The following is a 26,365-nucleotide window of genomic DNA, read 5'->3' on the forward strand; positions in this document are numbered from 1 at the left end:
TCCCGCAACGAGCACCCATGAGGCCCGAGCCCCCGCAGCCTGGATGGTGCTAAAGGGAGCAGCCACTGCTAAAGGGAGCAGCCACTGATCGTCCCGTAGCGGAGGGGAGGCCAGGGCAGGCCAGGCCAGGCCAGGCCAGGGCAGTCCGCCGCCATGCCACCGCTCCCTACCCACGCAGCCCCCTGCCCTTCGATAAGATGGCGGCCTCCGCCCTCGGCTCCTCTACCAACATGGAGGGCCGCGCGCCCATTGGCGCCCGCCGCCCGCCGCCGCCTCCCGATAGGCTGAGGCAGCGGCTTGCCCCGGCCGCGCTCTGCACGGCCTCGCCCCGACCGGGGAACTACATTACCCAGCACACCTCGCACTAGGGGCGTTGCCCCACGCCTCATCTTTCCTTACGCATCGCGGCTCCGTCGCCTCCCGGGCGGGAGGCACGGGGCGTGGTCTCGCGAGAGTCCGCGCGGGCCGGCGGAGGGGGCGCAGGGCGCGCCGAGACCGTTGTCGTGGGCCCATGGCGGCCGCGGAGGCGGCGGCCGCGCCCGACCCCAGCGGGCTTTCCCCGAAGGAAGAAGGGGAGTTGGAGGATGGCGAGATCAGCGACGATGACAACAACGGCTTCGGGCCCTGTGGCGGCGGCTCCGAGCCTGCCGGCGGCTTCGGTAGCGGCAGTAGCAGCAGCAGCAGTAGCAGGCCGTACTCGAGGCGCCGGCCGCCCCCCGGGCTCCATGGGAGCGGCTCCATGTCCTCCCCCGGGCGGCCCTTCCCGCGCTCGCGGCACCAGCCCCCGCCCGACACGGGACACGTGCACGGCCACGGCGGGTACCGGCCTAAGGACTCATTCCGCTCCCACCCGCCGCCGCCGCGGATGCCGCCGGGCTCGCACTCCGACACGGGCCCTCGGCTCTCCTTCTGGGAGCGCAGCCACAACGCCCTGGACCGGTTCCGCTTCCGAGGCCGGCCCTACCGGGGTGGTGGGCGCTGGGGCCGGAGCCGAGGCTGCAGCGATCGGCCAGGCAATCCTCCGGGGAGGCCACCCGGAGGGGGAGGCGGCGCCGGGTTCAGTAGCAGCCAGGGCTGGAGGGAGCCGTCGCCTCGAAAATGTATCCTTGAGACGGGAGCGGGGGCGGGCGGCCCGTGCTGCTGCGGTGGGCCTGGGTGTGGCGGTGCCGCGCTACGTGGCCGAAAGCCTTGCGAAGGGACGCGTTTCCCTGCCGCTCGCAATGGCATTCCCGCAGCGGTAACGGACAGGGAGCCTCCCAAACTAATCTTGGAGGTTGGCCGGGGCAGCCGGCCCTGCTTAAGGAGAGGCTGCTGGGAAGGCGGATTACTGCCGTGACCTGGCTTGCGGCTTGGCCGATCCGAGGGTGTAGGGAAAAAGGAAAAGCATAGCCTGAAAGGGAGCTTTTGTCGGTTGCATTCCGGGCAGTTGCTTTTCTAGCCCCAAGTGCGAATATGGTGAAGTGGGGTCAATCTTTGGTGCGGCAGTTTTAATATGTATAATTAGTGTCACAGTTGTAAAGCTAAAACCCTAAGCTTGTTAATTTACTGCATTGACCAATGGAGAATCTACTATTTTTTCATTTTCACTTTCATCCCTTCAGAGACTATTACACATAGGTTTTGCTTTAGTCAGTTTTAACTTAAGTTGGAGTAGGTCGGCACACTCAAATTATAGTTTATGTGGGCATTCAGGTGAAAACCATACCCACCATTTCTTGTAGGATGTTCTCCACTGATTACTCTTAGGAGCTGTTTAGGTGAAATATTACGAGAGTTCTGATATTTCATCCTTTTAGGAGCAGGAATAGCGAAAGTGGTGGGAAAAGCTTCCTTAGTTTTTCTTGTTTGCCATAGGAAGTAACGTAAAGAACTGATGCTGAGTGTAGCTTGGGGCAGCCTCATTCCTTGATGTAACTGCATTGTTGTCTAACTGAAAATGTAGATGAGTGTAGAAAATATTGAGCAAGAGAGATGGTGGTTAAATACTATTCTCCAGAATTTTGCAGTGTTTTATGGTCCTTCATATCAATAGTCAAAGGATGTGTTTTTACTAGACTGCAGGTTGATTTCGTGGAACTCCTGGATCTTGTTTTAGGTATAAGATTATTATTTATGTCATTAATATTTTTATTTGTTTAATTGTGGATGGAATATGTAAATTAGCAATAGAGATGCTTTTATTTATTCTTATGTGGTAAAATAACATTATTGAAGATTTCATTGGAGCCCTTCATTCAAGGGCTTTATCTTGAGAGGCAGCAAGTGAAGATGTGATTTGCCCAAGGTTTCACAGTAAGACAATTCTAATGCTGAAAATAGTTTTCATATCTATTACTCTGTAGTGTTGGTCTGAGAACCTGGAAGTGGTTGCTTTCTGTGTGAGTAACTTGCAGGGCAAATGTAGAGATTGTCCTAAACAGACCTTGCAATGTTTAATGAGACTGCTCCAGAGTCTCCTTCTCCCTTTTAATTAAAAGAGTATTCAGAAACTAATAATTCCATTTTCAAGCCAAAAGTGGAAAATGAGGGTGTTGAAAGTGTTTTTATTCCTGACACTTAAGATTCATTCCTCTGTTGAAACATGGTAGATGGAGAACGTTCTATTACTCTTGCTCTTTAGTAAGTGAACATTCAGTTGTTTATGGATCATATAGTTAAGGCAGGTCCATGGTTTTCCCTCAATATGACTTACTTTCTGTATTTTTTGCATCCTTGTCACCTAATACAGTCGATATTAGAGAACTGGTAAATAATGCTGACATTATGGAGCTGACAGTTCCATGTTGCTGACATTAGTGAAGTCGCAGTGTAATTCATTGGCGTATGACTTCAGAGGAGACTTGCATATCAAGTGGTACAAGGAGGCTTGTGGCCTGGAATGGTATTTGAAGTTCCCCCTGGAAAATGAAATGTTTTAAGTGTAAGTCATGGACTTCCGGCATCCCATGTTCTGCCAGTGTGAGGAGGTGCACAAGGAGCTGGTAGTATGCAAAACCAAGATCCAAACTTGGCCAAAGTGGTATTGCATGCCACAGGATGTTGTGCCCGGTGTATGAACTGTGGGGAGTTGGCTGAAAGCCACTGATCGGTGCTTGGGGCTAGGCTGGGCATCTCTGTGTGGGTAGTGATTGTGTATCACCCTCCTTACTTGGCATTATTCCACTGTCTTTGTTGTCTCCCTTTTCATTATTTTACTATTTTACCTGATTTCCATTATTAAACTGTTATTTTTTCAACCCACTTCCCTCAACCCACATTACATTTTTCCTTGTTCTTTCCCCATCCCACCGTGGGAGGGAGGAGTGGGAGTGTGGGGTAATAAGTTGCTGACTGGGGATAAACCATGACAGTCTGGTAAGACAGAGATTGTTTACTTAATTTATCCTTGGAACTTGTGCTTTGCACCATATTTTGTAGAAGTATATATGTAATATATGTATATATGGAGTAAAGGACACGGAGGAACACTTAAATAATTCTTGTTACTTTTTTGGGGGTGTCAGGTTTTTATAGGACTCTTTCAATTCTTAGCAACTTTAATGTGGAGCTGTTCTACAGTAATTCTCCAGGAATTCTTGCATAGAGAATTGTGGAATTTGAATCTGAAATAGAGAGCCATCATGGGACTTTCTGTTTCCATTGAATTCTGAACTCTTCACTGTGTACATTTTTCTTCATTCCCAACTCCCGGTTTCTTTTTTTTGTTCTTGGATGAAGTTTCTCTGAAGTTGGTTGAAGCACAGTTGTCATTTTACTATGTGAGGCCTGTCTTTTACACTACTTCATGTAGTCTATGTGTAGAACCACAAAAAAAAAATTCTGGAAATGTGAACCACAGAATTTCTGGTTAACTCCATTGTGGGAGCTTCTAGCAATTGTACTATCCTGAGCACAAAAAACATCTGAAAACTGTCTTGTTATCCATCTCCAGATGAATTTTGAAGCTACTGAAGTATTCCAATAGCAAATAGCAGTTAGACTTAATTATATAAATAATGGTAAGTCAATTAGCTTCAGAGTTCTGTGTGACTTATGAGGTTATGAACATAACTGGTTCCTTGGAAGTAGAAATGTGTTGGAAGGGAATTTTGCAAATATGCTTATTGCATAATTTGGTGTTTCAGTGCATTCAGCTTGTTGTATTTTCAGCATATGTATAGACTATTTGATTGCTTTTTGGATTTTACATAGTTTCTTTGCTGGTTTCTGCGTTTTGTGCTGACACTTGAGGAAGCACTGTGTAGCAAAACATTTCCTGGTATTACGGAAGTAGCTTTTGCAGAATACATATTGAGATTCTTCATACTAATGTTAGAACTTAACATAGCGAAACATCCAAGTAGTCAATGCTTGTTGTGAGCAGAAGGCAAATATGTTTTCCTCTGGATTCAGTAGGTCTGCATTCAGAAGACACCAATATTTTAGCTTCTGGTCTTACTCTGTTTATTGTTGTAAGAGATGATATTGTTGAAAAAGAATTTTGCGTAACTGGGCGTGTGAGTCAGCTGTTATCACAGTGAGGTTGATAGTGTGAGTCAAATGAGTAAAACCTGACTTGGTATCCTGCAAGATTTCCCCTTGAGCATGGTTATTTTACCGGATCGTTTTCAAGGATCAGGTTAAGGTAAGAGGAGTTGAAACTCTGATAGTGACAACCTTTGTTCTGGGTAGAGGTGCCTAAGAATATTTCCACCGCTTGCCTTGGACAGTCATAAGCAACCTTTTCTGAGTAATTAGTAATTCACAGTTGTCTTCAGCATCTCTAAATGTTTTGATTGCAGGTCTTTGTTACTTTTTTTTAAATTCCCTTCAGTTGTTCATTGATTCTTCTGTGCCTTACCTCATTTGCTGAACTGCATTTACTGAAGTGCGTAGCTGTGCTGTGGCCAGACTCAGTGTTGACTAGATGTGGCATTTTATGAAAGGCTGAAAAGAGTGAGAAAGAATTTAAGCTTTTTCAGAATGTCAGATGAGGAGTCAGTACTGATGTTATGAACTCTGGAAGTCTGACTTTCCATGATAGAGAACTGTCTCAGCATTATAGCTCTTGTTTCCAGGTGGATGGTGTGAGTAAGAGATGAGACTTCTCAGTAATTCATGACCTTCTTGTCATAAGTAGAATATTTTAAATTGTTGGTTTGAGAAAATGTTTGTCAATATGTAGTAACAGCTACAGCTTTTGCATGCTGCTTGTGTTTATTAAGAATATTTTTTCAACCTAGCCTAGTATATAAGAATGGTCATAAGTTACGTTTGTCTTAATTTGGTGTTCATTGGTAATACTGCCACTGTTTTAAGATTGTACAAGGTCTTGTCTTAAATTTCTTGACCAGTAATTCAGCTAAAACTTTTGGAAGGTCCCCATCTAGAAAGCAGAACTACTCTTCTAAAAATGAAAGCTCTGTGGAAGAAAGTTTTGAGGATTTGCTCTTGAAGTATAAGCAGATACAGTTAGAACTTGAACACATTAATAAAGATGAAAGACTGGCTTTGAGCAACAGGGAAGAAAATGAGAAACAAGATGATGAAAAAACGGTGGATACTGAGGACCAAAAACCTGTAGAAAATGACAGTATTAAAACGGACACTGTAAAAGAAGTACCTCCTGAGGAGAAAAATCCAGTTATGGGCTTTCAGGCATTTGAACTGAAACCTCTCAGACAAAAACTGCCTACTCCAGCTGAGAGGAGCAGATTGAAAAAAAGCAAAGAAGGAATGAAGCAGTCCTCACAAAAATCTGAAGTAACAGAATCTGGACAAGGTAAAGAAATTATTGTAAACTTATTTTACTTTACAAGTTCTATTTGCTTGCTATTATCTATTGTATTTATTAAGTGTTGGGGAAAACTTTACTGTAATTAACTTGGAACTTTTAACATTATTAAGATTTAATGTAATTAACTCCTGTGTTTTGTAATTCCTTGAATTACATGAACATGTTTGGAAGCATGTTTTTGCTTTGGACTTGGGTTTTAAATAATGAGTTTTCTTACCCCGGTTGTTTGGCGGAACGCATGAGGACAAGACTTGAATGTTTTAGTTGCTGTTCACAGCAGAAATCATTGACTTTTCACTGAAAGTTTTACTTTGCTTTTCACTTGTTCTCTTCTGCAGAAGCAAAATGTGGGGTTTTTATAGCTGAAAAGAGAACATTTGGAGACCTCTTTTTCTGCGTTTCATCTTTGTGTTTTCTTAAGTGTAAGAGTAGGATAATGGAATATTCTGAGTTGGAAGACACCCACAAAGATCATCAAGTCTAACACTTAAAACGTAATGTCTCATGCAGGGATCAAGCCCACGACCTTGGCGTTAACACCATGAGATATTTTCACGAGAATTATTTCAATCATTGTTGATATTAATGAATAGTCAAGAAATCAGAGGCCAGAAATTGAAAGGATTTGTAGATGAAATTCAGCAAAAGGATAGAATAAGTGTCTTGTCAAAGGTAGTTTGGGACTGCGAACTAATAGGGTAATTGCTGCGATGCATTAACCAGTTACTGAAAACATGTGATCATGTCCACCTGGCCTGTGGTAAAAGCACTTGAGCTTACTTCTAAGTTTGCAGCAAAATAAGGCAGCTGACTTAATCTTTCTACTCTTAAGGCTTCTTGTTGCTCTAGTAAGTAATTGCTGTGGTTGAGGGTGGTGCTTGAGGCTATCACTTGTCATCTGATGTTCCCTAATTTGCCAGTGTGTGTAAACTATCAATTTGAGTGGGAAGAGACAAAGTAGTTAATGGATTGAATAGGAAGGCAGGAAAGTAATTGGCAGGAATATGAGGACAGATAGGACTAGAGCACTGAAAGTCAGAATGATTTATGTATGACTTCAGAACAAGACAGATCTTGTAAAGAAAACAAAAAGAGAAGACTTTGTAGTCAAATTACCTCATTCTAATTTCTTATCTTTGTGTATTTCCCTTAATAATAGGGGTTTTTTTGGTGCTCTTTAAGAGGTCCTACAGGTTTTATTGACAGGCATTAAGAAAACAAATAAATTTTGGTGATAAAAGACAAACTAGTAATCTGTAGGAAGAGAATATAGCTGGACAGGAATAAAGCAGCTATTTCAAAAGCAAAATAGTCTCAAAAATTCAGCTTCCAAACTTAAAAGCACTGAAGTTGATAATACAGTTCATATGATAGTGAAAAAGAGATGCTATAATATGCATATTAAGAGCCTTTATTTTTGCATGATACTCAAATGTATCATATAGGAATAATCTGAAAGCAGTGTGTGAGTGAATGTTTATGACAATTTAAGGCAAGCTTCCAAAGAAAAATTCAGCTGGTTGGAGTTATTGCAGATTCATGTGTGTTACGTGAATATAAACTACATTAATCTCCTTACTGCCTCAGTATGTGCTATATGTATTGGGAAATCAGCAAAATTTGGTTTTCCCATTTTATTTGTTTTAAAGCGGTGTACTGGATGTTTTTGCAGACCTGTAAAAGTTGAGGAGCTTGTCTTAAATCTCAGGAAAATTTCAGTCTCTCTCAAATGAGTTCTCTGTGGCTCAGCTGCTCAGACAGGCTTGACAGTATTTCATACTTTACTTCCCATGTTGTCTATTAGCCTGTTGTGTGCGTGTTGTCCCCTTCTGGTTTGAAAGAGCATTTGTACTTGAATAGAATGTTCCTTCATATGCCTGCATCAAAAAAAACCTACTGTACCATCTGTCTTCCTATTTTCGTTCTGTGAACTGGATGGTTAGGAACTTTGTCGTATACTAACTTTTTTGAATTTTTTTATAGTTCATATGAGTATTAGATATTACTCTTCTTTTTTTGTATCTGCATTTAAAAAAAAAAAAGTATGTGTGTGCAAGTAGGAAGACCTTCAGTGTTTTTTGTTTCATTTTTGTTTACCTGTAAGGTCTTGGTGTACTTTAAACAATGCCTTTCTGGATGTAATTTTTATGAAATGCTTAAGAAGAGTTAAAGCTGTACAGAATCTGAATTTATTTTCCACCATTTTGGAATCTTTCTTTGAAAAAAGGCTAATATAACAAAAGAACTCCAAGCTTCTCTAAATGTTTCCTTCCTTTTTCTGATGCCTATAAACATATAAATGTATGTTATATAAAAAATATGTAATTATTTTTCGCAGCCAAGTATGACTCATTATTTACTATAATTATGTAATACTGCAGTACGTATATCATGTGTAAAATATAATATGTTAATATGTGTCTACATATATATACATTACAAGAATTGGCTATATTTTGGGAAGTCTAAGAAATTAATATTTTAACATCCAATGTTTAGCGGGAAAACCGCTCTGTACTATTCATTTCCATAGGCTGACTTTTTTTCTGTTTTCCTTTGGTGTGAGTTGGAGCAGGTATGTTCTTACTGCAGCTTTGGGCCTTTATATTTACTTGTGCAAAAGAATAACCAGTTACTCAAAATAGCTGCCAGTGGAATATGAGATGCTCAGGACAGCAGGTGATATGAGATGGTAGTTTAAAACACATGACAAGAAGTCTTCTTTTTCCCTTGTCTACAAAACTGTTTGCTCTGTTTCTTGAGCAAGTATGTATGAACCATAAGACAGAGTTACTAAGAAATGCCAAGTCTTACTTTAGGCTTGTGTAGTCATGATGATTTTATTGCACATGCCAAATTTATATTAATGTTTGTTCATGTGATCTTGCATGTACCACTGCTGTTGTATTATATTCTGTATCAGTGATAGTAATAAAATGTGGCTGTATAGATTAAAATTAACGTATCATTTTAATGTAGCTCTGTCTCGTGAGGAGCAGCTTGTTCAAAAATACGGTGTTTTTTCTCTTGGAAGGTACAGAAGACAAAGAGCAAACATCAGGGCGAAAGGTTAGCAGTTCGGATGTTGCATCTGAAAAGGTAAGAAAATATTCCTCCATAGATGAAGTGTGATTGCATTATCGTATTCTGAAGGCTTTTTCCAAATGGCAGTCCAGAAACATTCTGGTAATAGGAACTGTCAATTTTTAAATAAATTACACCAGTCAAGTAGGAATTTGAGCTATCTTTTAGTAAAAATATTGGGGAAAGATTTCGAAAGACCTTGTAAAGAAAAAGTTGTTAAATTCTGTTTCTTGACTTTGTCTTGTCTTTTCTTCTGTTTTCTTCTCAAGAAACTACTTGATGACGAGGAGGAGATGTCTGAATTGCAACTTAGACTTCTTGCACTTCAGTCTGCTAGTAAAAAATGGCAGCAAAAAGAACAACAGGTGATGAAGGAAAGCAAGGAAAAATTAACAAAAACGAAAAGTGTAACGCAGAAAATCAAAGCCAGTACAAAAGCACATTCAACGAAAAAGCCTAGTACTACAGGTAATAAGTGTAATGTTACTGAAATGGCTGTCAGTGGTGTTGCCTCAAAAAAAAACTGCTATGTGAGCAATGAGCTTTTAGTCATTCTAAACTTCCACGTTTACTCAAAGCTCTTGAAGAATCTAGGATTAGGTAGAACCAATTAGGTAAGATGGAGTTAATTGCATACTTTTTTTTATTTAAAGGCAAGCAGACTTTGAGGAAACAACAGACAAAGACATCAAAGAAGATGCAGCAGCAGAAGGAACTAGACAGGCGGCAGAAAGAGGAAGACCAGAGGAAACAAGAAGAAGAGGAGGAGAGAAGAAAAAGAGAGGAAGAAATAAGAAAAATTAGGGACCTCTCAAATCAAGAAGAGCAGTACAATCGATTTATGAAACTAGTTGGAGGAAAGAGGAGATCAAGAAGCAGGGTAACAAATTTCGTACGTGGTGTTCTGGCATTACATTTGGGATTCAGAAATTATTTCTGTGTTGCCCCATGTCACCATCCTGTCTGAATTCCCCTGTTCTTCTCCCTGCTTTCCCCACCTGTAGGATAATCAAAATATAGCAATGGAAGAAAAGCTCAATATACCTCAGTGTTTACAGTGTTTTAATCCCATTCTTAGACAAGCATTTTTCTCTGAAAGACATTTTGAACACTGTGATCAAAGAGCAGCCTGTAATTTAACACTAATCAATCAGTGAAACTTCTTTGGCTTTCTTCTTTTATATGTCAAGGTTTTCTTCTCTACATTGTCAGACTTTTTCTATGTATACAGCTTCAGTGATTTGCTTCTTTCAAAATGTCATTGGAGGGCTTGGTTGCTTTGTAGTATTTTTTTTCAATGTAGTATTTAATCTATTTGTTGCAGTGTGAGATACACCCAGATAAAAGATAATCAGTTTAACCTCACATAGTATCAAATTGGTGAAGTAAGAGTTACTGCAGTGGTCATCATGCTGTCCTTGTAGGCTGTTCTTGTTCTCTCATATTGAGATTAGCAAAAGGCACTTGAGTAACTCATGCCTGTCTCTAAAACATTGGTACATTACAGAAGAAAATTACTGTTTCTATAGCATTAATTCTTTCAGCCTGGAAGCAGCAGAGCCACTGCAGCTGGATGCTTCAAGTGCTTGGAGCTACTAATGCTGTAAGAAGAAACAGCATCTAACGGAATTTTGAGGCTCCCTGTTTGTGGTTGTAGAAGAATTATATTTATAGTAATACTGAGTGGAAAATGGAGACCAAAAATGTTTGACTGTAAACAATAAATATTCTAGAATCTACCAAAATGTCTTCTGTATGCCTCTGAAAGATATATGTTAAGGAGTCTGAGAAGTCATCCTTAGGTGTTCTGCATATTTTCAGTCCTGAACATTGATTGGCATCCATACAATGCTAGGAGCTCTTTAAACAATCTGATTTATGAATTGACAGTCTCCAGGTTTGTCTCAGTGTTGCATGTGGCTCCTTCTGGGATAGTAAAAGGATTCTTCACCTGAGAGTTGTTTCTAGCGAGGGTAGTTCAGGCATTTTTGGTAGTTGCTGTGGCAGATTTCCAGAAATAATAAAACATTTAATTTACTTGCAGTCTTTCAGAAGTATATAACCATGCCCATTTGCCAGATATATCGTGACTTAAAAGGTATCTGAACACCCCCCACCTCATCATCCTATCCAGAGATAGTTTTAGTTCTGCCTGTTGATTTGTCTAGTTACTACCTGCACTGGATTTGATTAAAAGATAACATTCTGTTGTTTCTTCTTGTACAAGATAAATTGTATTTATAAATCAATTAGAAAACATTCTAAGGACCTTCTTCCAAAATTTATTTCTTGGTGGTTTGCTATGAAATAACGATGTAAGAGCAGCTAAATAAAATACTTTTTGTGTGTTCAGTCATCAGATACAGACTTGAGATGGTCTTTGGATAAGCCGTCTACAGAGAGTGCAGGAGGCATATATCAGTATGATAATTATGATGAAGTTGCTATGGATACAGACAGTGAAACTAACTCACCAGGTAAGACTTGCAGTTTTCTTACATGGTGATTGGTAAAATAGGTAAAATGTAGGAAATAAGTCACTGTTCTAGAAAGAAAATGTTTTGAGCTGTCTGAATTACAGAACTAGAATTTTAAGGTGAGCTAATTGTGTTAATGCTGACTCTTTCTGCTGTAATGGTATTTTTAAGGTCATCAGGGTATATTTTTCTCATTGCAGTACTGTAGGTTTTATGCTTGTATATTCCCAATCAGATGTGCAGGGTGTTGGCTGGACAGACAGCAGCTTTGCAAAAAAAGGGACTGGGTATCCCAGTGGACAGCAGTGTGGCTTTGGGTGACAGGTGAACCATAGCCTGTGTTGTGGCACTGTGTCTGTTGGGGAGTCAGGGTCTGGAGGGGCCTGTTAATCAATGATGAGATTGCCAGTTTTCTGGTTTCGCAGTAGGAGAGAGTGGCATTCTAGAATAAGCTTGGCAAAAGACCTTTTTGACTAAGGGAAACTGTTTCAGGCCTGTTTTTCATAAAATTCATTGGGAGACTGAAGCACTGGGCTTACAGAAAGAGGCTGAGAAAACTGCATTTATGTTGAGGAGGCTAAGGAAGGATTTTGCTCGTCTTCAACTACTTAGTGGGCAGTTCCAGACAAGACAGAACCAAACTCTTCAGTCAAGTGGGCAACAGAAGGACAAGTAGCAACATTAAAATTGTAAAAAACCAAATTCTGCTTAGATGGAAGATGGTCAAACACTAGAACAGGTTTAAATGTTGTGTAATCTCCATTGTAGGATATACCTGGAACTCAATAACCTGACTTTGGGGGCAGCTCTGCTTTGGGCACTTGTGCGGGGTCATACATCTTCTAGAAGTCTCTTCCAGCCTAATTGATTTATTGACTCTTAAGTCTGAGGTGCATTTTAGGTAGTTGGGTTTCTGTGTTCCATCACAACATGTTGAAAAAAGTTGAGAAAAATTCATTAAGCATTCTACTTGATTGGCTACTTTTTTCTCTTGATTTTCGTCTTCTTTTTTTTTCTTCTTTCTCCTTTCTTGTCAGCCCTCCTTATACATTTCTTTGTTAAAATATTACACCTGCTGTTTTCTATGAGTAAGCTACACAAATCTCTTTCGATAAAGCATCTCAATCTCTTGTTTATGTTTCAGAATTTATCAACTGTGCTTTGGGTCTGCTTCTGTCCTACTTTGTGTTGTTGCAGTTTTGGTAGCCTGTAGTCAGGCTACTGAGATCTTGTTTTAGAAGGTAAATTCTTTCCAATTAAATTTGGTTTGAAGGCTGCATTACCTAGCAGTACTGGTTGGCTGTTTTTATATTTTGTATGTAAACCAAAATGTAGCTACAGTAGTTTCACGAATACAAGCCGCACGGATTATAAGCCGCACCCCCGGTGCCTCGACAATGTTGCTGTCTTTGTCAATAGATAAGCCGCACCCCGAATATTAGCCGCACTTTCGTTCGTAGCGAGAATCCGTGCGCAGCTTTCAAAAATTGGCCAATTAGTAACAGGATCGCGGCATAGCGGGCTTTACTGGCTCGGGGCGGGGCCAGGCAGGCTCGGTCCGCTCATGGTTGCCGACGGGGCCGGGTGGCCCAGCTCAGCGCCACGGCTCGGCGGGGCTGGCCGGGTGGTACTGCCGCCGCCGCCGGGCTCGCTGGCCCCCCTCTCCCGTCAGCACCGCCCCGCTGCCGCCTTCCCTAGCCCCGCCGGCGGGCTCGCCGGCCGCGGCGCGCCGCGTTCCCTAGCCCCGCCGCCGGGTTCGCCGGCCGCGGCGCGTTCCCTAGTCCCGCCGGCGGGCTCGCCGGCCGCGGCGCGCCGCCTTCCCTAGTCCCGCCGGCGGGCTCGCCGGCCGCGGCGCGCCGCCTTCCCTAGCCCCGCCGGCGGGCTCGCCGGCCACGGCGCGCCGCCTTCCCTAGCCCCGCCGGCGGGCTCGCCGGCCGCGTCGCCTTCCCTAGCCCCGCCGGCGGGCTCGCCGGCCGCGGCGCGCCGCGTTCCCTAGCCCCGCCGCCGGGTTCGCCGGCCGCGGCGCGTTCCCTAGCCCCGCCGGCGGGCTCGCCGGCCGCGGCGCGCCGCCTTCCCTAGCCCCGCCGGCGGGCTCGCCGGCCGCGGCGCGCCGCGTTCCCTAGCCCCGCCGCCGGGTTCGCCGGCCGCGGCGCGTTCCCTAGCCCCGCCGGCGGGCTCGCCGGCCGCGGCGCGCCGCCTTCCCTAGCCCCGCCGGCGGGCTCGCCGGCCGCGCCGCCTTCCCTAGCCCCGCCGGCGGGCTCGCCGGCCGCGGCGCGCCGCGTTCCCTAGCCCCGCCGCCGGGTTCGCCGGCCGCGGCGCGTTCCCTAGCCCCGCCGGCGGGCTCGCCGGCCGCGGCGCGCCGCGTTCCCTAGCCCCGCCGCCAGGTTCGCCGGCCGCGGCGCGTTCCCTAGCCCCGCCGGCGGGCTCGCCGGCCGCGGCGCGCCGCCTTCCCTAGCCCCGCCGGCGGGCTCGCCGGCCGCGGCGCGCCGCGTTCCCTAGCCCCGCCGCCGGGTTCGCCGGCCGCGGCGCGTTCCCTAACCCCGCCGGCGGGCTCGCCGGCCGCGGCGCGCCGCCTTCCCTAGTCCCGCCGGCGGGCTCGCCGGCCGCGGCGCGCCGCCTTCCCTAGCCCCGCCGGCGGGCTCGCCGGCCGCGGCGCGCCGCGTTCCCTAGCCCCGCCGCCGGGTTCGCCGGCCGCGGCGCGGCGCGTTCCCTAGCCCCGCTGGCGGGCTCGCCGGCCGCCCCCTCCCATCTGCACCGCCGCCGGGTTTCCTCGCCCTGGCCGGCACTGCAGGCCCCCGCACCGCCAGGCTCCCCCACGCTGCTGGCCCCAATTCTGCTGGGCTTCCCCCGCTGCCAGGCAGCCCCACCCGTCGGCCTTCCTGCTTCTGCCATGCTCCCCTGCACTGCTAGCCCCAGTTCTCCCGGGCTTCCCCCGCCCTGCTGGCTCAGGCTCAGCCGCCCGCCCCCCACACTGCTGGCCCCGCCTCTGCCAGGCTTTCCCACCTCAGCCGGGGCCGGCCGGGCTCCAGCTTGGCTTGGGGCTGCCGCGGGCTCTCACTTCCGTGTTGGTAGCTTTTAGAATTTTGTTAATAGATTAGCCGCCCCGGAATATTAGCCGCACTTCCGGGTTTCCACCAAAATTTTGGTCAAATTGGTGCGGCTTGTATTCGTGAAATTACTGTACTCTTCTTAAAAATATACATACATGTGAAAAAACAGGCACTGTGCTGTGTCTGGTGTTACCTTTGAAAATAGTGCATCATAAAAACACTTCTCTTTCTGCTGCATTAAATCAGTTGAAGTGTAAAGCATGAGTTGTTGTTTAACAAATACCTGTCAAATGTCTTACATTCAGTATTTTAATTACAGCTTCTTCCCCAGTGCAGCCTCCTTTCTTTGAGTGTCCAGTAGGATATTTTCCACCTCCAGTACCACCAATTTCCTTGCCACTACCTCCTCCAGTTCCAGTAAGTAACCTTGATAAGTCTCTTTTTGTATCTGATTTCTAACACTAAGGGAAATTGTAATTTTGCTAGCTAAGACATTTTCATAAAACTGTTTAAAGGCTGCTGGTCAACTATATTTCACTGGCTAGACTACTCTGATTCAGATTCTCATTTAGATTTAGTTCATATGTCTCCACAGCTTCCACTATCCAAATCTAAATTTCTTGCTTCCATTAATCTCTGTGGGAAATAAATAACTGTTAAGGGACAGCCTTTGACAGGGATGTAAATGTAGCTTGAATGTTAATTAAACTGACACAGTTTAGGTTCTTTTAAATCATGGAATAATCTAGGTCTCAACCTCTGCTAGGTAATGATGGAGTTGTAATTTTTACATTTCAAATCTTTGTTTTACTTTTTTTTTCTCAGCCTGTACAGTCTTTGAACCATCTTTACATGGAGGGTATTCCTTGTGTTTCTCTTGAGCCACCTCCACCTCTTCCCCCTCTTCCCCCTGAAGAGCCTGAACAGCCACCAAAACCTCCATTTGCTGATGAGGAAGAGGAGGAGGAGATGCTCTTAAGAGAAGAATTACTCAAATCTCTAGCCAACAAGCGTGCTTTCAGAGCTGAGGTACTCTATTGTTTTTTTAATGTAAACCTCTAGATGGCAGTCTTGACCAAAATGTCAATGCAACCTGCTATAAGTGAGGCTTATAGGGGTTTTATGTTGCATTTCTGGAGATTTAAAAAATCAGCAAGGGCCTCTCTGGAATTGTAAATTGAACCTTTCCTGTTATTTCTGAAGTAATTATGAAACTTCAAGGTACTGAAAATTGAGTAAGTCAAAGGAATGCGGAGTTTTCTGCCAGAAAATGTTTATTACTTTTGAACTTTCAGTTAGAAAGTAAGACAACTAGCTTTGTTTCAGTCTTGTAGGAAAAGGAGTTGGAAGAGGTTAACTTTTTTTTTGTTGTTGTTTTGAGGGTTTCTGTTGGAGTGAGAAGCTAAGCTTGATGTTCTGAAAGAATATATTGGTTTTGATCTTAAATGGTCTTTTGCAGTTGACCTGTGAATAACTGGCCTGCTCTTGTGTGCCTTTTTGATATTACTGCAGAAATGCAATGTTTGTCTAATACATTTCAATAATCTGCCTAAGTCACATTTTTGAGTTCCAAGATGCGTGAAAGTCTCATTTATACTGATGCTTTTTGAAATAACTATGTATGATGTGTAATTTTAAGACCATATTTTCATTCTGTTTTTTAGGAAACGTCAAGTAACAGTGGTCCACCTTCCCCTCCTGTTCCAGACAACTTGCAGCCTGTGCCAAGAAGCAATCTATCTGCTGTCAGTATTAACACCGTGTCTCAGCCAAGGGTGCAAAATACAAAGTTTGTTAGAGTACCGAGGCTTCCACGAGCAGTGATCACAGTAAGGAAATATTGATGCTTCCTACTAATAAGACTACTAGTTGAAACTGAGCTCAGTTTAAGTGAAGAGCAGTCTTAGATGTAGGTTTTCTAGTAATGCAGCACAGAGTGAAGCTTCAGTTAAGCATTTGAATTATTAATCACTTTGATAGTCCATATGCTCTTGTAGAAAGAATTTGACACTGAAATACGAATTTATAGCTGAAGAGAGCATCAAAATATCCCAGCATACAGTGAACTAAGATTGTAAATATAGTTCCATTATCTTCTTATCCAGACTAGCACAGACACCATGGCCAAAACAGAGGCACTCTTGTTCTTCCTCCTGCACTTGGCCAGTTGGTGTCTCCCTTCCTTTAAAGATGCATCTGGAGCATCAGTCCCATTGCTTATTTAACATGCTAAATTGGTTAGAAAACTAATTTTTGGGAGGGAAAAAGAACATTTCCTTCTAGGAGGAGTTGAATTTTTTCATGAAATAGGTGTGTATGTCAGTTAGCATGTCTTTGAGTGTGTCTAGAAAAGAGTATTTGTGAGGAGAGGACCAGTGCCTTGCACCAACATAAACTGGAATTTCACCTGCCTATCCTGTTGTGGTGAAAAAATGATGCAGCTGGAGTACATTCAGAAATAGTATATACAACCCATATCTTGAGAATTGCCCAGAGTATCAAAATCAGTTGATTGTGGAAATTTGAGAAATTTGAGTACAGTAATTTCACGACTATAAGGCGCACCCTTTTGACGAAAATTTTCCCCTGAACCTGGAAGTGCGCCTTGTAGTCCAGTGCGCCTTATATGATGTGCAAAGTTGCGACATTTGCCACCCCAGAAGTGTGAGCCGTGAGCCGTGGGGGAAACCGGCAGTGCCACGGCAGCCGAGTGGAGGCGGGCCTGGGGGCCCGCGGCGCCACCCCTCCCGGGTCCAGGCGGGCCTGGGGGCCCATGGCTGCTGGGTTGAGGCGGGGCCTCAGCCAGCAACTGTGCGGGAGGAGCTGGGGGCGGAGCCTCGCTGCAAAAATAAGTGCGGCTTATAGTCCAGTGCGCCTTATATGATCTACAAAATTGCAAATTTTGCCGACTCCCAGGGGGTGCGCCTTATAGTCCAGTGCGCCTTATGGTCGTGAAATTACTGTATTTATTATTTAAAAAAATTGTGTTTTCTTGATGGGCTTAATGTTTTAAAAGACATTTAGAGCTTTGACAAGATTGTGTTGTGAGATGAAGTGTAATATATAACTATATATAGTTATATATATATATGTATGGACAATATAGTTGTCCAGATCTACAGTGGGAGATCAGAAGAAATGTGAAATAAGTTGCTTTTTTTCCCAGGCTGTAACTCCAGTGCATTTGAGGTTAATCTAGATTGTCTGCTTGTTTCTGCATTATTTTTTTTTGTGCTGGAATTAGTGGTCACCTGATTTTCAGCGAGCTTTTTAAATTTGTGTTGGTGAAAGGTGATTAATCACTATTTCATTTATTCATTACATTCTGATGGTGTTCTACCAATTAAACTGCCTGAGCAGCTCACTGTAAGATCAGCTGAATACAACTGTGGGACAAGAGAAATGGCGACTGTGTAGCAGAAAGATGAGAGATTTTGTTATGTCTGCCATGCCAATTCTAACGCAGATTTGATTGGCTGTTACCTCTCAATTACTTAAAAAAATTGAAAACGTGTAAGGCCATAACCTTTCATGTTATGGTGTTGAGACTATGTGTAATATTACTGTCTTGTGGAGATGTACAAATGCCTATTTTTTTCTTACAATGTGGGATTGGTGTGTGTGTGATAACAAAAGGAGTTAACCTTCTTTTTCTCTTCTTGTGAGTATGTCCTCTGTTACACCTGTGTCTCTAACTTTGTCTTCTTAATATAAAACTTCTTACATTCTCACCCTAGCTTCCAAAACACAAGTCTGTTGTGGTTACATTAAATGACTCAGATGATAGTGAGTCTGATGGAGAGCCCTCTAACTCAACCAGCAGTGTGTTTGGAGGACTAGAATCTATGATAAAAGAAGCAAGGAGAAACGTTGAGGTAAATGCTGTCAAAATTTTAATAATTTTACTGAATTTTCTTTATATACGGAATTTGAACTTTAGAATTTGGTCAAGAAATACTGAATTGCATCAGAAGGGGGTAAGAGTGAGTACATTACTCCTGTCTGGACAACTGCATTGTAATTTGGATTGCACAAAATAATAAATTTTTTTTTGTTGAAGATGGCATCCTGAAGATAGAACTTGTGATATATTTTGGTTTGATTTTTTTCAATTAAAATTCAGTGCATTGTGAAGCAAAAAAGTAGTGGCTTAAAAGATGTTACTAGTCTTAAACAGCTTTAAGTTAGTGCTGAAATACCTCTTGTAAATGCTACTTGATAGCTATATTTTGAATTAGTGTGTCTGGTACTGACTTGAGTCTAATTGTAATAGGCATCAAAAATCAAAGCCCCTCCAAAATCAGAAAAAGAGAATGATCCAATGAGAACTCCAGAGGCTCTGCCAGAAGATAAGAAAATAGAATACAGACTTCTAAAAGAAGAGATTGCCAGGTAACCTTAGTTTAATTGTTTGTATAAAATGTGTTTTATTTGTAGCCCTTTACTAGTCTAGTTTTGTAACTTGAAGATTTGAGTTTAAAAAGATTGCCATTACCTTAAGGCTTCCTCCCTCATTGATTTTTTTGGTAAGACAACATAGAGGTCTGAAAAAAAATCCTGGGATTTGAATTGACTTAGAGTGATTGTGGTTGTGGAAAGTACTTTTTTTTTTTTTTTTAACTTGGACTCTTGTCCTGCTACTTTTATCAAGGATGTGAAAACACTTGGGAGTATACATTAAAATGAACATTAAAGGTATTGAGCATCTTTGTTTTTAACATTTCTGTTTCAGTCGTGAGAAACAGCGCTTAATTAAGTCTGATCCAGTGAAGAACAATTCATCCCCTGCAAATTCTGATGGCGAAGTTGATGGAATTGGGAGAATAGCAGCAGTGACCAAACAAGTCACAGAAGCAGAAGCAAAGCTGAAGAAAAACAGGTATGCATTTCACTGTCAAAGTCCTACCTTTTGCTTAACAGGAAGAAAAGAGAAAATATTTTGAAATGTAGCATTTAAAGAACAGCAAATGACTTTTCCTGTTGTCTTGAACTATTCAACCTTTAATTCTACTACTGTGCAGAGGGAATTGTGTTGTAGTGCCAGTGTGGTTTTGATAACTTTTTAATATGATTTGTCATCCTAAGTGTTCTCAGCTGTGTTTATGTTCAGTGACTAGAGTATGATTTGTGCCACCTAATGTAGCTTTTCTCTTGTGGCATGCCTCTTCTGTGTTCCTCACCCTGATTTCAAGTTATGGTTGGAAGTATAGGTGCTTTGCATCCTCTTGTCAGCTTCTTTTGCCACTTGATTATTTCTGTATGGTCTTGTGAACAAACTGGTTAGTCATCAACTGAAGAACAATCTTCCCTCCTCTCTTTATCCACACCCATCTACCTAAGTGCTTATCTTCCTTTAATGCATAGCTTTTTGTGATTTGTCTATTTTATTGTACCATAATATTATGCTTGTAATCTGGTAGTGTGTGTATTTGCCCTGGGATGGAGCTAGGTTGTTACTTAACAGAAAGCAAGAGTGTTTGTGTTTTGGTTGTCATTATATTAAAAATAGTCTTAAAGATGAAATTTAAGATTAAAGAGCATTTGCTTAACTTCCCCTGTCCTTAAAACTAGAACATTTTCATCTGCATTAAATTTATGTGCTCAACTCGGGATGCTGAAATGTACTGTATATATTGGCAGTATTTACTGTCTTATGGATGTTAAGACTATCTGGAGAGGCTTACAGTAATTTCATTATTACAAGCCGCACCATTTTGACTAAAATTGTGCTCCCACACTGGAAATGCGGCTAACGCTCAGGAGCAGCTAATATGTGAATAATTTTCTGACATTTCCAACCCCAGAAGTGGAAACTGAGGTGCCGAGTCAAGCAACCTGCCACTAAAAGCCGGCATTTTGCGATTGTTACAAATTGTCACTCTGTTGCACCGCGGGTGGAACCTGGCTCCCTGCAGGCAGCACGGGGGATGGGGAGAGAGGCGGGAGAGCTCTCTCCTTCCCTCCTCTGCCACAGCCCAGGGCAGAGACGGGGGTGCCCCATGCTGCCTTCCCCGCGGCCTGGGGGGAAGGTGGGGAGCTCCGTGCTGCCATCTCCGAGGCCCGTGGGGTAAGCGGGGGGCTCCTGCCCCCACCTGCCGCGGCAGGAGCAGGCAGACTCCGTCCCCGCCCGCCGCCACGGGTGCTGGCAGGCTCCATCACTGCCTACCACCACGGGGCAGCGCCGGGCCAGGGCGAGTGAGTCCAGTGGCAGCGGCGGCTGGCCCCGAGTGGCCCCGCTGAGCGGCCCCACCGAGCTGGGCCACCTGGCCCTGTCGGCAGCCCCGAGCGGGCCGAGCCTGCACAGCCCGAGCCGAGCCAGTAAACCTCGCCCTGCCACCGTTCTGTTACTAATTGGCAACTTTGTTGTACGTGGGTCCTTGCTGCAAACGACAGAGCGGCTTATACTCACGTGTGGCTTATTTATGGACAAAGAACAAAATGCTTGCCAACACCCAGGGATGCGGCTTATAGTCCGTGCGGCTTGTGTTCGTGAAATTACTGTAATTTGTAGTCTTTTTATAAGTGAGGAGAGCTGTGTGTTCAACTGGGTGTTTTGGAGAAGCAGCTCTAAGCAGCTTACCTTTAGAAAAATTGTGTGCATTGCTTTTCTATTTCAGAATGCTGTTGATGAAGGATGAGTCTGTCTTGAAAAACTTACTGCAGCAACAGGCCAAGAAGAGAGAGAATGTTCGAATTGCTGAAAATAAAATTAACAAACTGGCTGAACAGCTACAAGCAACAGAGAAGATCTTAAATGCTAACAAAGCGTTTCTCAAGAGGATTCAGGAACATGTAATTGGCACTCTGAAGTGTTTCTGTTTCCTAGAACTGGAAATCTTGAAATGGGCTGCCTGATTTTTTTGAGGCCGTAGGCTTTTTTTGAATTACTTACTAATTCCCATTTAGTTATATTAAATCTCATTATTCCCATGTAATTATATTTTATTATCTGGTCATATCTGTAAATTTGCATCTTGCTGTAGTATTTAGTTTTTATTTTTATTTTTTTCAGATCCATAAAGTTCAACAACGAGTTACAGTAAAAAAAGCTCTGGCATTAAAATATGGAGAAGAACTTGCTCGAGCAAAAGCAGTAGCAAGTAAGGAAATTGGGAAACGAAAGCTAGAGCAAGATCATCTTGGTGTAAGTCAGCATGCTTTTAAATCAAACTACTTGGAAATGAGTATCCATTTTGATTAACAAAGTTCTAATGGAATTTCAGGGAAACATTTCAGAAACAATGTAGGGAGTATTCCTATTGGTTTTGTTCATTTTTGAGAATTCGAAAAAGGCATTAATGATTTGAGGAACAAAACTCTTCAAAACTTACATCTCTATCCTAGAGGAGTGGCATTCATAAGTAATAAGAGGAGCCATATAACTGAAAAAAGAAAATACTTCACTGTAAACACGAATGATTTTTTTGAACTATCAAGCTAAATTGCTGCAGAAGGGATCTGATACTGTTTTGAAAAACAAAATATACCAAAACAAGGCTAAAATATTTTTCTAAGCTTAAGTGCTCCTACTCCCAGCATCATTATGTGTACTTGTTTTATAGCTCAGCTTTTAATTGGGGCCAAAACTTCTGTCGAAGGATAGACATGATGTAGGGTAATTTTTATTGCAAAACCTGCAAATCTGCCACTTGAATTGTGGCAAGCTTTTGTTGTTTTTCTACTGTTTGTTGAAATCTTTGGGCAAGAGTTTAAAATACTTTTTATAAACTCTGAATTAAATATTTTTTCTATGTTTTTCCCTCCTGTGTTGATAGATCAGTAGATGAGAAAATAGAAATAAAGAGGTGTTTTTTCTTTTCAGCCAAACAAAATGTTGAAACTGGAGACTTCTCCTGCATCAAGTCCCAAAAAGCCTTCAGCAGAATTGATTGCACTAGAGAAAAAACGACTGCAGCAACTAGAGTATGAATATGCTCTAAAGATTCAGAAGTTGAAGGAGGCCCGTGCACTTCAAACCAAGGAACAATCAAATACTGCACCTCATGTGGAAGAGGAATCTGAATTTGCATTACCTCAGCCATCGCTTCATGATCTCACACAGGACAAATTGACTTTGGACAGTGAAGAAAATTACTTTGATGATGAAGTGTCATCTAGTTCAAGCAGAGAACGAAGGAGGTCTTTCAGAGAATCTAATTCTTTTACTAAGCCAAATCTTAAACACATGGACACTCCAAAACAAGATACTATAAACAAACTTTCTAAAAAGGCTTCAGAGGAGCCTGAGCTGTTCCTTGGGTTGAATATTGATGAACTGAAAAAACTTTATGCTAAAACTGATAGCTTGAAAGAGCTGTTAATGAAAAGTACTGCCTTTATTGTGCCTAAGGAAGATCTCTTGTGTGGTCAGGTAAGTGTTTTACAACTAAATGTGAAGCTTGTCTTTACTAGGTGGTATCCCAAGTGCTGTATATCTGTTTGTCTGTTCCCTAGGAAATTTCAGTGGATATGGATGTTTTCACGTCACAAAGTAAACAAGCTGAAGTGAAACCATTTCCATTTGGACCGTATCGTAGTCCTCTTCTACTATTTAAATCTTACAGGTATGAAGACTGTAACAGCTCTGTGACTTAGGCTTCTGTGTTCTTGTTCACAAGTTCTTCAGTGCTCTTCCTTGATACACAGGCATGTACAGAAAGACAAGTCCTAGTGAGAAACTTTACTATCCCTAAACAATGTTGTTTGGTTTAGGGAATCTAATGATTTTATTTTTTTTTTTCTGCCATACACGTCTCTTTGTTTCATGAAATATGCTGCTTTTATATTGTATTGCATATTGTTTGATACAGCTAAACTAAAAAAGTACTTAAATGTTTGAAAACAGGATTTTGGCATCTAGTATGAAGCAATGTAAATCCAAGAAGCATATTTCAATTATGCAGTCTTTCAGCTTGGCTAAGACTTGCATTATCTGAGTCAAAATTGGCTCAATCATCTATTTTTGGATTCCTCCTCAGTGGAAAGAGGCATAATCACAGTGATTCATCTTGACTTGACAGTAACATCTGCAAGTGTAATCAATTTGGCACATTTGTCTTTGGACTAAAGAGAACTTTGTTCCTACACACCAGATTCTAGAAAACAAAGATCTGGACTTTAAACTGGAAAAGTTGTATCCTACCATGTGCTTCAGGTTTTTTTTGCTGTGGTCTTAAGTAGTAGAAGATGGAGGATACCATATTTACGGGAGTATTCATTTTAATTTGTAGGTTATGATGTCAATTCCTGAAGGGGCTAGAAATAGCAGAATTGATGTAGTCAAACTTCAGCTAAAGATTTAAAGCAAGTGTTAATCTGCTAGAACTAAGACTGGTTTTGTTTGTTTATACATGCTAAGGCTGATACTTTTTTTCCCCCCACAGTTTCTTCAAGTTCTTCAACAGTTCTCTTTACACTTTTATTTGATATTGGTCTTAATGCTGACTAGAGCATGAGATTTTCTATAAATTACTGGAATGTACTTTCAGTAGTTTGCTTTCCAAACTGGGTTTTTACAGCACTTCCTGTTTTCATATTAATGGAGTTGTGCACCTAAAGGAGAAGAGAATACTAGAGGAAAACTTAATTAGGTTGAGAAGTATTCCTTTGTTTCCTTCCTCTCACTCTTGTTTTTACCTTGTTCTTAGCCTGTATGTTAATGATACTTCTGGTTAGTAGCAGAGCTTTGGAAATAATGAGATTTACTACAGACTATGATTTTTAGTTACTTTTTTTGGAAAACTGATGTCTTGCCTTGTGTACTTTATAACAATAATTTACTGTTTCATTTTAGGTTTAGTCCTTATTTTCGTACCAAGGAAAAGCTGTACCTCAGTTCAATAACATATAGCAATATGATTGAGCCAAAACAGTGTTTCTGCCGCTTTGATTTAACAGGCACGTGTAATGATGATGACTGTCAGTGGTAAGTTAGACTGAAATAAGTATGGTTGTCTTTTCTTTGAAAGATCTGGATATGTGATCCTATGCAGAAGTTGTAGGCAAGGTTATTTTTAAAGCTCTATTACAGATGTTTTGTTGGAAGAAAATCCCCTTTCATCTAAGCTGTGAAGAAAGAGGAGGCTCTTTAGATGTAAATTTAGAAAAATAGAATGGCCTGATAGAGAATATTTCATGTTTTTCTAGTAATTCAAATGGAACTGGTTACATACGACTTCAACTCATTGTAGAACCTCACATAGTGGTTGATGCTGTTAAGCACACTTACATGAAAAATGTATACCAGATAAATGATTAAATGTAAAAAAATAATAATATTGTAGTATAATTCTAGTTTCCTCGAAAAATACTGGCTAAGTTTGTTTCTTTAAAACCTGGTGTTTAATTGTATTAAAAAATAATTTGATTACCAATGTTGTGCAGTACATTTAAAAGTGAATATGATTTGGTTAGGGATTACTCAATATGGAAACCTAACTACTGGTAAAACAGGAGTGAACTTTATTCTGGATCAGCTTTTAGCTGTTGTCAGACTATTGTTTGATTCTTTAAGATGCAAAGTGATTGCTAATTCTTATAATTACTTTATTTGAACTGGAAAGTTGTAAATACTGTGATGTAGACTTAAGTTTAGAAAAAGCCCAGATATATTTAACCAAATTTCAAAGCAAACAGTAGTATTTCTGTGGACATTGTTTTCTTTTTGCCTCACCTGAGCATATACTAAAACTTTCTTAATATTTTGTTGCTATGATAAATTTATTAATTGCTTATTTATTTGTTTTAGGCAACACATGAAAGATTGCACTCTTAGCCGTAAGCAGCTCTTTCAGGATATTCTGTCTTACAATTTAGAACTGATTGGCTGTACAGAAAAAAGCACTGATGAGGAAATCAGCGCTGCCACAGGTTATTATGAGTCTGTTGTTCTCTTCTGTATCTAAAAATTAATTTCTGAAGGGAGAGGGTTTCATTAAAGGCTCTAGGTGCAAGGACTTGGATGTGAAGCAGTATATAAGATACAGTCATATGAAGTTTTTGGTTGTCCATTTCAGTCCTTTGTAGTGGGTATTTACCTTGGTGTGTTAAAGAAGGCAGTCACTGATCCGAGGAACATTTCAATCCAAAAAAAAAAAGGATTGCTGGGATTCAGAGTGTTGGGGAGCATTGAGCATGGAATCTTCACCTCTCTCCTTCCTTGGTTCTTTCTGTAACTACTAGACTGACCTGTTTCAGTGAGGCTGAAATTTTATAACAATGCCTTTGCCATGTAGGCAAGCTGCCTAAGAGAGTTTTCATTGCTTTGTGCTAGTGTGAAATCACCATGGCTCTTAAAGCAGGCATATTTCATAAGTTTACGATAGATTTTGTTAAATTGCTGTTAAGTTACAGAAGTGTTTTAATCTAAATGCTTACCTAAGCTGCACATATTCTTGTTTCAGAAAAATATGTTGAAAAACTTTTTGGTATAAACAGAGATCGTATGTCAGTGGATCAGATGGCTGTTCTTCTGGCCAGCAACGTCAATGAGAGTAAAAGTCACAGTAAGTAACTCAGTAGATTAAATATAATACGTATAAATGTTAAAAAATTACCTAAGTACCTCGATGATTTTGTAAACTGAGGTTATATTTTATATCATGTATTTATCAAAGCATTATAAACTCTGATTATGGTAAAATAAAGTCAACCGTGTTTAAGGCAATAATACAATAGTTTTGGAGTTCCATTTGTACAATTTATTTATGCACTTAGGCACAATAAATTTTAAATAAGTAGTATTGAAAAAGATATGCTTCTGTTGAACTCACAGAATCTTTTTATTTAAAATCTGTATTAGGAAAAATATTTTACTTTTGAATACAGAAAAGCTAAGTAATTTTACCACTTTATTTACAGCACCTCCACATACAACTTGGAAAGAGAAAAGGAAATGGAGGCCAAAGTACTGGAGAAAACCTCTGTTAGACAGTAGCAGCAGTGAAGAGGAACAGTTTGTTGGACCTATTAAATATGGT

The 26,365-nt window shown here is 41.9% G+C and overlaps 1 protein-coding gene across 4 annotated transcripts in view; it reads left to right on the forward strand.

Moving 5' to 3' along the window:
- The first annotated feature begins 475 nt into the window (after positions 1-475).
- Positions 476-26,365, forward strand: part of ZFC3H1 (zinc finger C3H1-type containing) — a 42,946-nt gene continuing 17,056 nt past the window's right edge. For 2 of the 4 annotated variants that reach the window (XM_033057580.1, XM_033057584.2), the window contains exons 1-20: positions 476-1,100; positions 5,342-5,761; positions 8,811-8,875; positions 9,130-9,328; positions 9,514-9,752; positions 11,214-11,337; positions 14,707-14,804; positions 15,213-15,416; positions 16,052-16,216; positions 18,125-18,262; positions 18,661-18,779; positions 19,120-19,266; positions 21,005-21,179; positions 21,400-21,531; positions 22,210-22,758; positions 22,842-22,951; positions 24,181-24,312; positions 25,135-25,256; positions 25,790-25,891; positions 26,247-26,363. In XM_033057580.1, coding sequence (XP_032913471.1) covers positions 512-1,100; positions 5,342-5,761; positions 8,811-8,875; positions 9,130-9,328; positions 9,514-9,752; positions 11,214-11,337; positions 14,707-14,804; positions 15,213-15,416; positions 16,052-16,216; positions 18,125-18,262; positions 18,661-18,779; positions 19,120-19,266; positions 21,005-21,179; positions 21,400-21,531; positions 22,210-22,758; positions 22,842-22,951; positions 24,181-24,312; positions 25,135-25,256; positions 25,790-25,891; positions 26,247-26,363 — 3,946 coding nt within the window. In that variant the 5' untranslated portion in view covers positions 476-511. The remainder of the gene's footprint in view (positions 1,101-5,341; positions 5,762-8,810; positions 8,876-9,129; positions 9,329-9,513; positions 9,753-11,213; positions 11,338-14,706; positions 14,805-15,212; positions 15,417-16,051; positions 16,217-18,124; positions 18,263-18,660; positions 18,780-19,119; positions 19,267-21,004; positions 21,180-21,399; positions 21,532-22,209; positions 22,759-22,841; positions 22,952-24,180; positions 24,313-25,134; positions 25,257-25,789; positions 25,892-26,246; positions 26,364-26,365) is intronic. The other 2 variants (XM_033057582.1, XM_033057581.1) reach the window with 2 other exon arrangements.

The sequence above is a fragment of the Catharus ustulatus genome, chromosome 4 (genome assembly GCF_009819885.2).
Source record: "Catharus ustulatus isolate bCatUst1 chromosome 4, bCatUst1.pri.v2, whole genome shotgun sequence".
Taxonomy (NCBI): Eukaryota; Metazoa; Chordata; class Aves; order Passeriformes; family Turdidae; genus Catharus; species Catharus ustulatus.